We start from the raw sequence: 16,829 nt of genomic DNA, 5'->3' as shown, positions 1-16,829 counted from the left end.
ATAAAGACAGAGGACAAGCAGCTGCCACTGGTTTTTGTATTACATGGCTGTTGGTCAGAAGCTTCAATCAAGTCCAGGATCCCATTCACCTGGAAACCCTACAGGCACATTGTAAGAAGTAGTACCTGGCCCTGAAGACCTTATGCTCTAAACTGTAGGAGAAATTATTAGTTTCTCTAGAGATGAGCAGCTGGGCTTAGAGAGGCTGTGATCCATGAGATCACACAAGATGCCTGTGAAGAGCCAGGGAATAATACTCAGTGCTTCTGAGCCACAGTGCTTCACTGTCCGAGCAGAGTCCAGGCCCTTCCTGGACATCCAATGAAGCAGGGGTGTCCCACCTTTTGGCCAGAACACACCACCCAGTTTCTTAAGAAATTCTTGATGATTAGATGCTGAAGTCCCCCTTTCATGCTTTCTGCATGACTCAGTACATGCCCACCCTGTGACATGGCATTTTCATGGCAGATGTACTTCTCTTCACATAAGAGGGAGGAGCCTGAAGACCTCCCTGTTAGGGAGGAAACCAGCAGGAATAGCTGCAGGTCATCAGAATAATTTATTCAGGGCTCCTCCTTCCAGTGTCCAAAAGTCCTAGAGAGAAGATGACAGCCGGGAAAGCTCTCCAAGTCAAGTAGAATTGTTCTTGCAGCCCAGGTCTCTCATGTGTTGGGTGTTTGGGTTATTTTGGTTTGTCTTTTTTTTTTTTTTTCCCCCTAGGGTTGCTAAGTGTATTTTGCTTATTTGCCCCATCCTAGGGAGAGCAAGAAATTTGGGGTTCATCATAAAGGCATGATTAGGCTCAAGGCATGTGAGCATAAGTTGGCTGGGTATTTGTTTCACAAGGGCTTCGCTATTTCTTACATCCTTGAGCAAGTTAATCTGGCTTCAGCCCAAAAACAGTGAGAGACTCACAGCTAAACTGTGGTAGACACAGAACCGTGCTCAGGACACACTGGGTACAAAAAGAATTATGAGGGCAGAAATGGAAAGCAGTAACAAGTGCTAGAGCTCTTGGGAAGGAAAGAATCCCTGACCCATATTTCTGAGCAAGAGATTTCCATACAGCATGCAAGGAGGGAATCAGCTGCAGGCTAAATCGATCATGCTGACCTTCAGACTGTCCCCTTGCAGTTCCAAAAGAGGTGCCCCAGCTGAAGCAATCTAATAGCTTTAAAAAAAAATACAGAAATGGAATCTGTCACATGGACAATTGCAGGCTGAAACAACTGCACTACTAAAGAGAGGGGAGGTGGGGTTCAGTTGCTTAGACCTCTCCAGCCATGCTATTTTAAATGCCCTGTGGGAGCTAAGAGATCTGCACAGGGCTGGCACATGTGACACAGGACCTACAGGATGCTTAAAGCAGCAGCTAAATGATAATCAGGAGACCCTGAGGCATAACAGAGTTAGGCAGCAAAGTCCCAGAAGACGTTGTTTCTAAAATAGTGTGCACCCTGGAAGTACCTGGAAGTGCTGTGTCTTGTCTGCAGTTTGTAGTGTTGGCCTGGCTTGAGTAACAGAGCTAGGTGTGAGCCTGGCCTTTGCTGTGCAAGAGTTGGTGTCAGAATTACCTGTCCTGCTTCTCCTCTGTCTACAGAGTGTAGCTGGTGCATGAAGCAGAGCAGCTTTCTGGCCTAAGAAGAGAAGCTCTACATCCCCAAAATTGAGGAGGCCAGTCCTTTAACATTTTATGCTGAGGATGCTAGTTTTATCATGGGATATTATCTAGAAGAAAAAAAAAAAATCTACTCAGAGCCCCTTAGGTTGCTTATGTGTCTTGAAAGACGCAGTCCTCCAAACTCTTGGATGTTTCAGGGTTGAGGTATATGTACACACTGGCCTGGATGTGAAAGCATGTGAGCAAGCTGCTCCTGCTGCGTTTTACTCCTCTCTGGTGGTAAGCTAACAAAGCCTGTTTGTGTTTGTGTCTTGGCAGAGGGAGGTGGCCTACCAAAAGTGGTGACAGTGAGCACGGCTGTGGCTGTGTCTGTGGATGGGAAGATGGGTATTGCTGCAGGTAGGACATTCTGGTTTCTCTTTTTATCTTGAATGAAATGGTTGCATCTTGTATTGAGAGTGGGAGCTGAGAGCTGTTACCTTGTCATTCAAGGGAAATGACAGGAGCTGCAATAGCTTGTGATGTTGAAAAATAGGCTAAACAGAGAATATTAGAACAGGTACTGAATGGCTAATAGGCTTTTGAAAGGGAAACTGGCTGTGTGAATGGAAGCTTCCCATCTTCAATGCCAGTGAATTTGTGGATTGAGACTATTTCTCTGGAGCATGAGTAGGTTGAGAAGTCCATACAGGTTTTGAACTGTTTGCAAGAGACAGTTTTGGTTTTGGAAGAACAGCACGTTCGTGCATCTCCATTGTTATCTCAGCTGAAAAATAACTTTCGCTGGTGGAATGGGCTTGTTGCTAGATTTCCAAATCAGACATACAGATTGCCAAACTTATCTTTGTACCTGAGCTTTGTGTCTGCATCTACTTTTGGAAAATTTGTAAAGCACATTATGCCCAACAGAACCCCAAAGCCTTTGAAGCTTTACCATTTTCTGCAGCAATTGATTCAGCCTTTATGGAAGTACAGTAAACTCACAAGTGAAACAGAGCAGCCATTTAACAAAACAAAGCAACATTAATCAATAATGCTAGCATCTTATCCATCTTAAATGCTCTGTGTAGGAGTATTGGGGTAAAAGAAGATGTAGCGTAGTGAAATTTTTTTTTAGACCTGGAAGCATTGGCTAAGGGAAGAGGTTGCTGGAACAGGTAATGGAGTAATTATCACTAGAAACATGCTGAGATGCAAAGCTGCTTGTGAAAGCATGGTTAGTGTTAATGGAGTCCTGTATGGTGGAAGGAGTGACTGAGTAGAATAGATCCCAAACAATGACTTTGTTATACGAGTATCCAGTAGAGAGAAGGCCATGTAGGAGATACCTTCACATCGAGAGTCAGCCATTGCTTTTGCCTAGGCTAGGTAGGATACAATGAATGGTCTTCAATACTACTAGTCAGTAAAACTGGGGCAGTTTAGCTTCATCTAATGAAGCATTCCTTAATTTCCAGGCTTTCAGTAAGTTCCAGTTGAGATTGGTTAAGAGTCACCTGGGCATTGAGAAAGTACTTACAAGCTGAAGGAAGGGTGTTACAAAATAGCACTTTTCAGTAATATACCACCATTTCAAGCCCAAAGCCAGAAAATTATTATCAAGTCTGTCCAGAGACCCCTGTGAAATAGAGATGGTTTCAGTAAAGTTCATGTTAACTAGGTGCTTGGGTCATAGAAACTGCTCTCAAAACTGATACTAGTTGGCACTGGCATGAATATACCCAGCAGAGAATGAAATAGCATTGAAATTATACCAAGGGTCTCTGTGCAGCACTGAAGCATTTTTCTAAGTATGAATTCGGGAGAAGAGAAAACATTTTTTTAAAAAAAAGATTGTTTTTCTTGGTTCTTTTCCTTCCCTTTTCTGACCTGTGAGTTAGAGCAGAGGTACACAAGCAGTTCATCTGGCACTCAGCATAAATACATGGAAGGAAACTTCTGGGTGGAAGAGCTGGAGCAAGAACAAGTGGCAGGAGGATCTGCCCCTGATGGAGCCATTTCTCTTCTGTCAGCAGTGCTTTTCACAACCCCTGTGGAGCTTTCCACCCGCCCAGTTATGCTGAATGCTGAATTGACTGTCTGTGTGGACATGCTGTGAAGGGGCAGGATCCTCTGCAGAGGGAAGAGGAGGGTGGAGAAAACAGCAGAGGATAGGGAAAGAAATCATGTTAAAGCAGTAACAATAAGGTAAAATTTCTGTCATTTGTGGAAATGATACAGAACAAACCAGTTTCCTCAATGATAACCACAGAAGTTGAGACACAGAAATGAATTCTCGGTTGCTTTCGTTCCTTAAAGGTACCACAGTCCCTGTTGCTAGCAGGCACATTAGGTCACCTGACAACAAGCATCTTCTGCTTATTTCCACACACGGTACATTCAGCTGGGTGTTCTTTATTCCCTGTTTCTTATGCGTTGAGGAAAACTACCATATTTCATCCAAAGTATGGGCTGCAGGGGAGCACTGAGGGAAACAATTTCTCCCAAAGAGTCCAAAATCCTTCAGCTGTATCCTCCATTGACTTCAGTGGGAATGCAAGGGTTTGCTGATGTATGTCCCATCTGCTGGCTTGGATGCAGGTTTACAACACATTTTGGGGGTTTCAGTGGGCAAAAAGGTACTATATTACCATCTGCTTTGTTTCCAGTAGTGACTAGGTTCACTGCCTGAATCTTTCATAATACCAGTAGTGGTTAAAAAACAGAATTGTGGTCACACTACCTGTTGCACTGCTGTTTGATCTTGAGGATAGTATCTTTGAGAGTAAGGATGTAGGTTTCTCTTCATCTCCCCTCACACTAATATAATCATCCTGAGTGGCTAGGACCTGATTCTAGGGGACTTCACCCCACAGCAGAGGCTGCAGTGCAGATGGTGCTGGGCAGTGCTGTAATAGCATCCTGGTTACAGGAGAGAGTTGAAGGAAGGGAAGTGAGTGGAGACACAGCAAGAGGCAATCAGAGCAGAATGGGATGCAGGTTGTTGTTGTTATTCTGATGGCATCGGCCCTCAGTGGGCTTAATACTGTGTTCATTTAGAGTTAGGATACTACCAGATGTCTGTCTGGTACCCAGCATTGGTTCCCAGAAAGCCAAATATCTGGGTAGGCTTGTAGTTTGTGGGTAAATGCTGTTACAGTTCTGTAAAGCAGGAACAACAGAGGCTTTTTACATGCCCCTATAAAAGTGCAAGTGGTATGAACTGGCCTGTCATTCTGCTACTGATTGTTACTGTCACTTGTTTGACTTGACGGTGCTTGGGGGGGATTTGTAAGCACTTTGAAATGTTCGCTATGCATGCAGTGAAAAATTAAGCTCTAGGATTTACAGCCATGCCTGTGGGGAGGGAGCACCCCCAGTGCCCTCATGGGGAGGACACCAGTGACAGGGAGTGCTGGGCCCCTTTTCTTCTGGTAGCTGAATGGCAGTCTCCAGCCAAGGCGGAGAAAGGCGAACTGGTAAAATCAAACATCCAGGAAGATGACACGGGCCTGGATGCTGTCAGGGCATGAGGGAGCAGTCAGCTGGGATTAGAGAGCAGCCAGGCTGGAGGGCTGAGGGCAGAGATGGAGGGGGAGTACAAGGGCCTCCTTCCTCCTGTTTCAGTCTGGCTTGGCTCAGTAGGGAATCCCAGAACAGGTCTGGGGGGGAGACCGAGATGCTCCTCTCACCATTAGGGGGGCTAGTCCACACAAGGACAAGTGGGGAGGTGGCCAAATTCAGGAGATAAAAGTGGTGTCCTCTGCCCTACCCTACCCTCTCCCTTTATCATCCATTCCCCTCCTTCTGCCGTGGGCCAAGCCCCTGTACCTGGGGCTCGAGGGGGATGCGCAAAGGGTTCAAGGTACCCACAGGTCTCTCTGAGGACATGGTGGAGCCAAGGCAGGGGCTGCTTGTGCGAGCTGAATTGGTGTGGTCTCTTTGGTGGGAAGCCACACAGGCAAACCTACCCCTGGCTTGGCTATACCTGTGTCTCTGAGTTAATAATATCTACCTGCTATATCGTGCTTTGGCACTTCAAAGCATGATGCAAACATTAAGTAATGCCTGGATGATTAATTATAATTAATTAAAGGCAGCTATTCTCCTGGGATGTCGTTCCAGTACATCTCACGCATACTAACTTTGTTGGAAATGAAAAATAAGGAATTGTGATGGCATTCTCCCCAAGCCAAGTCCTGCCCCAGATAGCACTGTCATCTGCTCCCTCCTGTGAGTCAGTAGCCTGGGGCTTTCTGGTCCTCAGGGGGTGTGCTGCAGAAATCGCATGTAGCTGCTGACAGAAGCTTTTAGTGATTTAAAGCCCCAGTGAAACTGCTGGAATCTGTGCAGGAGTTAGCTGTCACTTTGGGCTGTGTATGACGTCTCTTTCGTTGCCTGACCTTCTCGCTGTTCGACTTACGTGGCTGTCAGCTGGCTGCCAGTCCCAACAGGGGCAGGTAGGTGTTTCTTTCCATTAGGTTCCCTGCCATGGTTGTCGTGTCTCAGGGATGGGGAAACAGCCGATACCAGCAAACCACGGGGCGTGCATAGGCTCCATGGTGCCCGATAAAAAAATCCAAAATGGCACTTTGGATATGCAGGTTTATTTCATATGATACCTCTTGCTTTTGTTTATATTGAATGTTACTGTTCTTATCTGCAGTGATTGGACCACAGTGAAATCGTTATCCCATGACACCAACAGTATATACAGATGTACTTGGGGAGGGTCCTAGGCAAGCTCAAACAGGGGTGAGAGAAGAGAAATATTGTCTCTATTTTACAGAGAGAGTTTTGGGACACTGAGTTATTAAGGCCAGTATTTTCAGAAGACCTCTGTACTCACAGCAGGACCAGATTTTCAAAAAAGCTTAGATTTTTTTTTTTCTCAAAAGTATTTGAAATCAGTCAGTCTGAAAAATAGACAATGGGAAGTAATTTTGCCATTATACCACTGGTTGAAATCCAACCGCTGTCAGTCCGATGGAAGCTCTTCATTTGAAAAGTGATTGCTGGCCAGCTTGATGTCTCTCCATCCTCTTCCTTGGTCCCCAATTTTGGCTACCTGCTGTCTATTACCAGCAAGCAGGGAGAGGAGGTGCAGGTGGCTTTTTCAGCAGTTCTGTTGCTGTGGCATCTTTTCAAACTAATCTACACACAATTCTGTATTCCTACAGTTTTGTTGCTTGAGTGGATAAAACATTTCAACCTCTTCTCTAGAAAGTGACAGTTGCACCTGTAGAAGCTGCTAAAATGCATGGGAATAAGCTACAATAGCATAAACACCTTTTACATGGGAATAACTGCATCCAAGCTGGAGAATTAAAATGATTTTACTAGACTGGCTTGGAAACCAGCATAACATTATCCATACAAAACCTGAGAGCAGCTGATCTCTTGAATGTGTGCTGAGGTATTCAGAAGGTATGCTGCCCCTCTTTTAATGCTGGAGGTTGTGCCAACATTGTCCCAGTGCAGGGAGTTCTGTGAGCTCCCAAGGCATCACCCAGGTGCCTTTATGGAAATCACAGTCTCCCTTGCATCTGGTGGTAGCATGGGTAGAAAGAAGGAAGACTCAATTGTTTTCAGTCCATCACCTGCTACTTCTATTTCTGCCTGATGCCATTCTCTCCTGGCAATCCCCAAAGCCCAAGCAGTTTCTCAAGCATCCCTTTGATCTGACAAAATGAGAGACATCTGAAAGGGCCGTGCATTGGAGCTCAGTCATAGAAAGTTAGGGGCACTCAGTAAGGCAGAAATGCTGATGATTTTAGTACTAACAGCAGCCATGCCTTCTCCACCTCTCAGGACATCTGTCTGGAGGCTGTTATCAGTCAGTACACATTTGGCTGGACTAAGGGCTGAGCCAATACTCTGTGGGCCAGGGTATCAACATTACACGGTGCCATTGGTGTGCCAAAACCAGTGTCTCTTGCATCCTTCATCCATCCGTCTGCCTGCCCACCATCCATTGCATTCTACTTTACATACTGAGCCTTGGGAGAGAGACCTGTAAGCATAAAGGCTGCTTTTCGCTGTGTTTCTGGGGCAGACACAAGCTGTTCTATGAACCAGACAAAAGTGAGTTAATTGCCTTATTTTGCGCTGGCTCTGATCTTACAAACTCTGCCTTTTGCTAAGGTTTGGTATCAGTGCTGGGGCCACATGGTTCCCTGTTCAGATCTGGTTGTCCTCCAGCCAGGTCAGTCAACAGGCAGAAAGAGCAAGCACCTGCCTGCAAAATTCCATGTAGATGTCTCCATGCATAGACAGTAACTGGTGACAATGGGGTCAAATAAGTTTATTTTATCCTCAAAAGAATGCTAAGAATAGGTATGTGAGAGAGCTTCCATAACATTCTGCCCACCCTGGCTGGACATCAGCAATTTTCTTTTCTTCCAAGGTGTATCTGCTGTCTGTGTAGGCTGTAAGATCTTCAGCACAGGGGTCATTCCTCCTCCCTGTGTGTGTGGACATGGCCTATTGCCCTGGGGACGAGCCATTGGCCGGGGGAAAAGCGAAGACAATAGCCAGTTCTGTGGAATAAATATTTCTTTGTAGCCTCAGCTGAGTGCCGGAGTTTGCACGCTGCACCACTTACAGGGGGAAAAAAACATTAAGTGAATCAACTCTCCTTTCCTCAGCCCATGTGGGCAGCGCTCCGCTCAGCACAGAGTGAATTCTCCCACTGTGGGTGCATGCCTGTGCCCAGACCCTGCCCTCACCAGCTGTTTCAGGATATTTTCTCAATGGGACACCATAACAACTTGTGAGCAATGGGATTTCTCTTGTGGTGTCTGGTGAGGCATTTCTCTGGGACATCCCCAGTCCTGGAGCCTGTTCTAGGCTGAAGCTACAGCCCAGGAGCCCATTCTTGCCTGTGCATAGCAGAAATCTTCTAGCCTAAGGTTATACATCACTGCCACTTCTGTAGCTCCTCTGATTGCCATGACTGTCACGCTTGAAGGGAAAAGAGCCCTTGACACTGGCTCAGGAGAGGCTTGCATATAGCTGGATTTTTTTAGATTGGCACCCAGCGCCTTTGCCGTGTTCCCTTTGCTTGCAAATTATTTGATATCATTTTAATTCTGAGCCGAATTAGAGCAGTGCGCGAGTTGTCATGGCAACCATTTCCTTGTGCCTTTTGGTCTGACTCATTGCAGACAATTACTCTTGCGCTCCAGGATTCACAGATGTGATAGGAGAAGAATCATGTGCTGGGCTTTCACCTTTTTTTTTGCTTTTAATTTCCTTCCCAGCCTCTCTTGCATTAACTCCTACGTAGCCAGCATCAGCAGGGACCTGTATCTCTGCCCAGGGCCACATGGGCCAGTGGGAGTGCATTGCATGTAGTATGTGTAGATGCACAATGTGTGAGGGGATTTGTGCATACGTGTGTTTATTTGCATACACAGTTTCTCTGCAATGCGTTGTGTGGCTGTGATACCTGTCTGCATGTGTAACTAGGGGTGTGTGGAGATGCATGTATTCACAGAGCAATTTGCCCTTATTTCTGTCTGTGATGGGGCTATATACACACACGTGTTTTATTTGTATGCACACAGGTATGTGCATGAGTAATCTATGTAGATATGGAATTGTACCCAGCGTGTAGAGTCTGTCAATATGCACTGAGTATTCAGGGTGACTGGCAAACTGCAAGGGTCATGGATGGGCCAGGACCTTCCACTTGGAGCTGTGTGAAGATCTACAGACTGCCAAGCAAGTGGTATTAACACCTCTGACCAAGTAGAGTGCAAACCTAAATCCTGTGTGATTGCAAGGCCAGTGCATTGCCTCACTTGCGTGTGTGTCCCCACAACAGCCCACATCTATTTAATGGTTGGACTTGATGATCTTCAAGGTCTTTTCCAACCTAAACAGCTGGTAAGTGAGCCTACCAGGGGTGGTGCCTCACTTGACCTGCTGTTTACAAACAGAGAAGGACTCATGGGAGATGTCGTGGTTGGTAGCTGTTTTGGGCTTAGCGACCATGGTACGATAGAGTTTTCAATTCTTGGCGAAGTAAGGAGGGCGGCCAGCAAAACCACTACCATGGACTTCCAGAGGGCAGACTTTCACCTGTTCAGGACACTGGTTGGGAAAGTCCCTTGGGAGGCAGTCCTGATGGACAAAGGGGTCCAGGAAGGCTGGGCATCCTTCAAGAAGTAAGTCTTAATAGGTGCAGGAGCAGGCTGTCCCCATGTGCCATAAGACAAACTGGCGGGGAAGATGACTGGCCTGGCCGAATAGGGAGCTTTTGCTGGAACTCAGGGGAAAAAAGGAGAGTTTACTACCTTTGGAAGAAGAGGCAGGGAACTCAAGAAGAGTACAGAGATCTTGTTAGGTCGTGCAGAGAGAGAATTAGAAAGGCAAAAGCCCAGCTAAAACTCAATCTGGCCACTGTTTTAAGAGGGAATAAAAAATGTTTCTACAAATACATTAACAACAAAAAGAAAACCAAGGAGAATCTCCATCCTTTGTTGGATGTGGGGGGGAACGTTGCCACCAAGGATGAGAAAAAGGCTGAAGTACTTAATGCCTTCTTTGCTTCAATCTTTAATAGCCAGACCATTTATCCCCAGGGTATTCAGCCCCCTGAGCTGGAAGACAGGGACGGAGAGCAGAATGAAGCCCCCATAATCCAGGAGGAAGCAGTTAAGAACCTGCTACGCCACCTGGACACTTACAACTCTATGGGGCCAGATGGGATCCACCCGAGAGTACTGAGGGAGCTGGTGGAGGAGCTTGCCAAGCCACTCTCCATCATCTATCAGCAGTCCTGGTTAACAGGGGAGGTCCCTGATGACTGGAGGCTTGCCAATGTGACGCCCATCTACAAAAAGGGTCAGAAAGAGAATCCAGGGAACTACAGGCCTGTCAGCCTGACCTTGGTGCCAGGGAAGATTATGGAGCAGTTCGTCTTGAGTACGCTCAACAGGCATGTGCAGGTCAACCAGGGGATCAGGCCCAGCCAGCATGGGTTCATGAAAGGCAGGTCCTGCTCCAACCTGATCTCCTTCTATGACCTGGTGACCCACCTAGTGGATGAGGGAAAGGCTGTGGATGTCATCTACCTGGACTTTAGTAAGGCCTTTGACACCCATCTCCCACAGCATTCTCCTAGGGAAGATGGCACCTCATGGCCTAGGCAGGTGTACTCTTCCCTGGGTAAAAAACTGGCTGGGTGGCCGAGCCCAGAGAGTTGTGGTGAATGGAATTAAATCCAATTGGTGACCAGTCACAAGCGGTGTTCCCCAGGGCTCTGTTTTGGGGCCAGTCTTGTTTAATATCTTTATCAATGATCTGGATGAGGGGATTGAGTACACCCTCAGTAAGTTTGCAGATGACACCAAACTGAGTGGGAGTGTTGATCTGCTGGAGGGTAGGAAGGTCCTGCAGAGGGACCGGGACAGGCTGGATCAATGGGCCGAGGCCAACTGTATGAGGTTTAACAAGGCCAAGTGCTGGGTCCTGCACTTGGGTCACAACAACCCCATGCAACGCTACCGGCTTGGGGAAGAGTGGCTGGAAAGCTGCCAGGCAGAAAAGGACCTGGGGGTGTTGGTAGACAGCTGGCTGAACATGAGCCAGCAGTGTGGCCAGGTGGCCAAGAAGGCCAACAGCATCCTGGCTTGTATCAGGAATAGTGTGGCCAGCAGGAGCAGGGAGGTGATCGTCCCCTGTACTCGGCACTGGTGAGGCCGCACCTGGAATACTGTGTCCAGTTTTGGGCCCCTCAGTACAAGAAGGACATTGAGGTGCTGGAGTGTGTCCAGAGAAGGGCAACAAGGCTGGTGGTGCAGGGTCTGGAGCACAGGCCTTATGAGGAGCAGCTGAGGGAACTGGGGTTGTTTAGTCTAGAGAAGAGGAGGCTGAGGGGAGACCTTATTGTTCTCTACAACTACCTGAAAGGAGGTTGTAGTGAGGTGGGTGTTGGTCTCTTCTCCTATGTAGTTAGCAATAGGACGAGAGGAAGTGGCCTCAAGCTCCATCAGGGGAGGTTTAGATTGGATATTAGGAAAAATTTCTTCACAGAAGGAGTGGTCAAGCATTGGAACAGGCTGCCCAGAGAGGTGGTGGAGTCACCATCCCTGGAAGTGTTCAAAAAACATGTAAACGTGGCACTCTGGGTCATGGTTTGGTAAGCATGGTTGTGTTGGGGTGACGGTTGGACTGATGATCTTAGAGATCCTTTCCAACCTAAACGATTCTATTCTAGTTTTACTTTCATTAAAAAATAATGCAGCCACCAAGCCAGGAAACATGAAATTAATTATTACTCTACCCTTAATTGGTTTAGTGGTGCACTTGGTATTGTTAGGTTAATGGTTGGACTTGATGATCTTACAGGTCTTTTCCAACCTAAATGATTTGATGATTCTATGCATCTAAAGTACATGGAGGAAAGCAGCGTTGTCCATGCAAGGACCATAGCCTTAGCATAGGTATAATTGATGTCATGACCTGTGTTAGGACCTACAGTTCAGCAGAGGAGCAAAGTCATGTGTGAAGATGCTGAAAGGGATCACAGGAGCAGTCTGTAGATGTAGGAATGAAGGGGGTAAATATTACAGTGGAGGTTAGAGGAAATGTCTTGTGAGATGGTTTGCCTTAAATTCAGCCAAGGCACAAGCAGACAAGTTTAGCAGGGTGAGAACCACAGAAACTTAGCAGATCTGAGAACAGCTCCAGTGTACTCTGAAGATACATTCCTTTTACCACCAAAGTCAGCCTGTTTCCTTCCTGAGTTCCTTTTCTCCTGCCCTACCTATCCACTTAAGGACAAATCTCCTCATCATAAGGCTATGTAATAGGTCTCCTACTACTAGCCCTTTCCCCTCATAAGACTTTTTGCTTCTCCTCCTTTCCCTCACTGGGATACCAAAGTCCATTCACAGGACCATAGGATAATTCTGGCTGGAAGGCACCTCAGGAGGTCTCTGGACAGCCTTCTACTCAAAGCAGGGTCAACTATGAGATCAGACCAGTTTGCTTAGAGCTTTATTGCAATAATACTCCCAGAAATATTCTTTGTTCCTCCCTAATGCTCATACGCTGTGCTCTCACCATCTGTAGTGTACAAAGGCTGAACTGATAGCTATTCTCTTTTTCTCTCCCTGTCCCTGCTCTGTATGAGGACTATCAGCAAACCTTCATGTGGAGGTGCTGGATGCAGGGTAGTTTGCAGTGAGTATGGGCCCACTGTTGGGTGGTGAGGCACGAAGGGTGTAAGAGGAAAGGAGAGTTGGAAGGTGGCCTGTTTCTGCCTGCAGGAGAGCTTGGCTCGGGGCCCCTGCCTGGAAGCCCTGGGAAGTGTCAGGCTTTCCCAAGGCAGTGGGAAGGCAGGGGAGAGATGTTGTGCGTGCAGGAGATTGGCAAGATGTGGACAACACTGCTTGCCCAGGGCAGGTGTAGGGGTAGTCTGCTGCTGGCTCTTGGCACTGCTTTCACAGGCAGCAGTGCAAAGTCTGGAGTGTGGGGAGGGAGCAGTTTGGCTTTCAGGGACACTGTGGAGCCCACATTTTTGGGAGGAGTCAGTAAATGGCAATGCCTGATTCTGTTGCTCTCCATCTGTCTGCCACCACAGGCAACTGCTCAGGCTCCTGAAGCTGGCTCTGCAGAGAGCCTATGTGGAATGGAAAAAGAACAGACAGCAAAGCAAGCTGTGTCTTAGAGGTCAGGAAATGTAGGGATAAAGTGAGGATTGCTTACAAGTCAAGATGAGTTAGACCTTGCAAAGGAGATTAAAACAAACAGCAAAAGATTGTTCAGCTATTTGAAAAAAAAAAAAAGAGAATAAGAAGTGAGGCCACTTCTGGGCAGTAAGAGTGAAGTCAAGATCAAGGAGACTATAGTCTGAGCCAAAACCAAAGAGGACTCTGCGCCCAAGTTATTGGTAAGGACAGCAATATCGTTGTTGGGGAAAGAAGCTGACTACTGGGAATCAGCAGCTCAAGCTGCTTAGTGCACTCACAGTGCTGGGCCTGGGTGCTCTCCAGCCCTGGGAGAGCGGGCATGTGGAAGCACAGGCTTATAGCAAGGATTCTTTTTCAACTCTACCTGCAGTGGTGACTCCACGCAGGCTGGAGAAGTGAAAATTCAGTAGTTAGGGTTAAGGAAGGAGGAGGAATAAGTTCATCAGTCTCAGACCTGTAAGTGTGACCTCTGTAATGTTTGTAGCACTTTAGAGGAGATCTTGAAGGAATGTATAATTATTACCAAGCAGTTAGGGGAAAAGGGAGTCAGGCAATATGAGTTTATCAATGCTAGATCATACCAGACTAACCCAATAGCTTTTTTTCAGATAATTGTTTTCCTGGAAGGCAAAAGAAATTTCAAAGGGCTCTTCTCTGTGTTTCAGTAAAGCACCTGATACAGTGCCACATAAGAAACAATTAGCTAAACTGGAGGAGATCAGAAAAGGCAGAGGAGTTGTAAGGGGCAGGGAGGTAGAAGTCAGTCTGGGAAGATGACAGCAGCAAGATCACTTATGAAAGTCTAGCAAAACATTACTTGTAGCACTCCCCCATGGTCAGCCATAGGATTAGTCTTTGTTCACATTAACCTGAGACCCTGACTCAGATAGCAATAAGTAGTGAGGAAATGGCCTGATGATTCAACACTAGAAGGCATTGCTAGTACAGGGAAGGACCAGGATATCATAGAGAAAGCCTTATTTGACCTTGGCAGGAGTACCAGAAACAGAATGAATTTCAGTAGTACGACAGACAAGGTCATATGCTTGAGAACTAATATTAGAAATCTTCTGTAAGCTGGGAACTCTGTGAGATGTGGTGGAAAGCACAGCAAGCAGGACTAGAGGCAGCCCTTGTCTTCTGGGAACTGCTGGGCCCATTTTGCCAAGTCTCAGCGAGGATCCTCAGTGTAGGCTCTATTGCCCCCTGAAGTGCACATAAAATTCAGGGAACCTTTGTCATCTGCCAAGTTCCGTCCCGAGATCCTTGCCAAAAGGCAGCCAAGTAGACTCAGTGATAAACATATCCCAAGAAAGCTCAGGAGAAAAATGCTGAAAACTTCTGTATTAGGTGATGGTAGAATGATGGCAATTGATAGTGTGATGCAGTTATGGACAAAGCAAACGTTGTCCTAGAACGTACCTGGGGAGGTGTTCCCAGTGGGGATGGGAATGCATTGGTGCTCCTACCCAAAGCCCTGTGAGACCTCTCCTCTAGTTTGTGTTACAGTTTTGGCCAAAGGAATACAGGCTGAGACAGGTACAAACAGGATGGAAAGATGATGAGAGAAAAGGGAAGCCTGATTTTGTGAGAGGAGCCTGGGAGAACCCAGCTTGTTTAACCACATGCAACCAAGGCTGAAGCAGATACGATTATAATCATAGACTCATAGAATCGTTTAGGTTGGAAAAGACCTGTAAGATCATCAAGTCCAACCGTTAACCTAACAATACCAAGTGCACCACTAAACCAGGTAAGGGTAGAATAATAATTTCATGTTTCCTGACTTGGTGGCTGGATTATTTTTACTGAAAGTAAAACTAGAATAGAATCATTAAGGTTGGAAAGGACCTCTAAGATCATCAGTCCAACCATCACCCCAACACAACCATTCCTACTAAACCATGACCCAGAGTGCCACGTCTACATGTTTTTTGAACACTTCCAGGGATGGTGTCTCCACCACCTCTCTGGGCAGCCTGTTCCAATGTTTGACCACTCCTTCCATGAAGAAATTTTTCCTAATAGCCAATCTAAACCTCCTCTGGTGCAACCTGAGGCCATTTCCTCTCGTCCTATTGCTAACTACATAGGAGAAGAGACCAACACCCACCTCACTACAACCTCCTTTCAGGTAGTTGTAGAGAGCGATAAGGTCTCCCCTCAGCCTCCTTTTCCCCAGACAAAAGATTGCAGATTATTATTATTTATTGCAAATTGCTGCAGTAAATGCATCTTGGAGGAAACATTTAAACTAAAGCCGACGGCTTGTATAAAGACACTGTAGTATAGACAGGCCATGAAAATATTTAGAGTGGAGAACTAGAAGAGGGTTTCTAGCTGCTAGGGTAATGCAGCTTTAGCTGGAATGTGAGGTAAAAAGACAAATGGGTTTAAGCTGGAGCTTGAAAAGTCTTTAAGAAGGTGGTGGTGCCTTGAATAGAAAGGGATGAGACTCTGCTAGCCTGCAGTCCCTTCTCCATCACCAGGGAACAGCTGAAGTCCCTTGTCTCACCATGCCAAAGTACTACTACCACTAAGCAAGCGAGCTGTGAGGCAGTCACTCAGGGCATTACCTGTTCACCGCAGCACTCCCTCTGAGTACAAGGCTGGGCCTTTTTACTGTATAATTCACACACTCCATGATTTTAATCATGCCTGAATAAAAATACGCTTGTTAATGCAGCAGAAAGCCCCAGCACAGCACCTGGAAGGCCAGAAGTTAAGGCTGACCTAAACCCCTCTCTCAGCCTTTGACAGCGTGGCAGTTTCTCTTGATTGATTTGGGTTTTGCACAGTAGAGTGTGCGGAGAAGCCCCTGCTTATGATAACAAGCCTTTAAAAAGCAGATGGGGATGTGGGGGCTGGCATGTTTTGCGGCAGCTGAGAAGTGACAGTTGAGGAGATCAGAGAAGGGAGAATCTGAAAAGCAGCTGGTCAGAGGCAGTCACTGAAAAGGGATGATCAGTCACAAGAGAATGAAAATAAGGGGGAGAGAGAAAGAAAAACTTGGGGAATCAAAGACATTTCTGTCCGGTGGGAGAGAGGTGAAAGATAACCATATGAGACCGTGAGAGGATGCAAAAGTGGAGACTGCTAGAAGAGGACCATCAGTTTAAATAAAGGGCTAGATTTTTCTCTTGCCAAGAATTGCATAAATCTGGAGACTCTTGTTTAAAATCCAGTGAATTTATACTACTGTAAAGGTGGTTGTGAGTAGGATCAGAACAGTTTCCCATAATCTGGCTCCCTCAAAATGACTTGCTAGTGTTTTGCCCTAGTGTTTCCATATGCCTCCATCTTTAAAGTAGGAACAATGTTCACACAGCCTAGTGAATGTACTGTCAGACATTGTTTGGGGGGGAGGAGTAGGGAAAGGTGATATTTACTATTGTATGGTAATAGTCAGGTAGTATCTACAATACAGAGCACAGATTTTGATGGTTGAGGAGCATACTTCTAAAAGGAGGAGGAAAAATTAGAAAGAGTGCCACAAAAGGCTACAGTGTTGTTCCAGAGGTGAGGAA

At 46.4% G+C, this 16,829-nt stretch overlaps 1 protein-coding gene across 1 annotated transcript in view; it reads left to right on the top strand.

Moving 5' to 3' along the window:
* The window catches only part of CACNA2D4 (calcium voltage-gated channel auxiliary subunit alpha2delta 4), a 144,108-nt gene that overhangs the window by 68,605 nt on the left and 58,674 nt on the right, over positions 1-16,829 (top strand). The window contains exon 27 of the mRNA XM_075709888.1: positions 1,940-2,020. Within this exon, the coding sequence (XP_075566003.1) occupies positions 1,940-2,020 (81 nt within the window). The remainder of the gene's footprint in view (positions 1-1,939; positions 2,021-16,829) is intronic.

Source organism: Pelecanus crispus, chromosome 1, assembly GCF_030463565.1.
Source record: "Pelecanus crispus isolate bPelCri1 chromosome 1, bPelCri1.pri, whole genome shotgun sequence".
Classification (NCBI taxonomy): domain Eukaryota; kingdom Metazoa; phylum Chordata; class Aves; order Pelecaniformes; family Pelecanidae; genus Pelecanus; species Pelecanus crispus.
The sequence above is the reverse complement of the archived record's forward strand: the minus strand, read 5'-3'. Positions and strand labels throughout refer to the sequence as shown.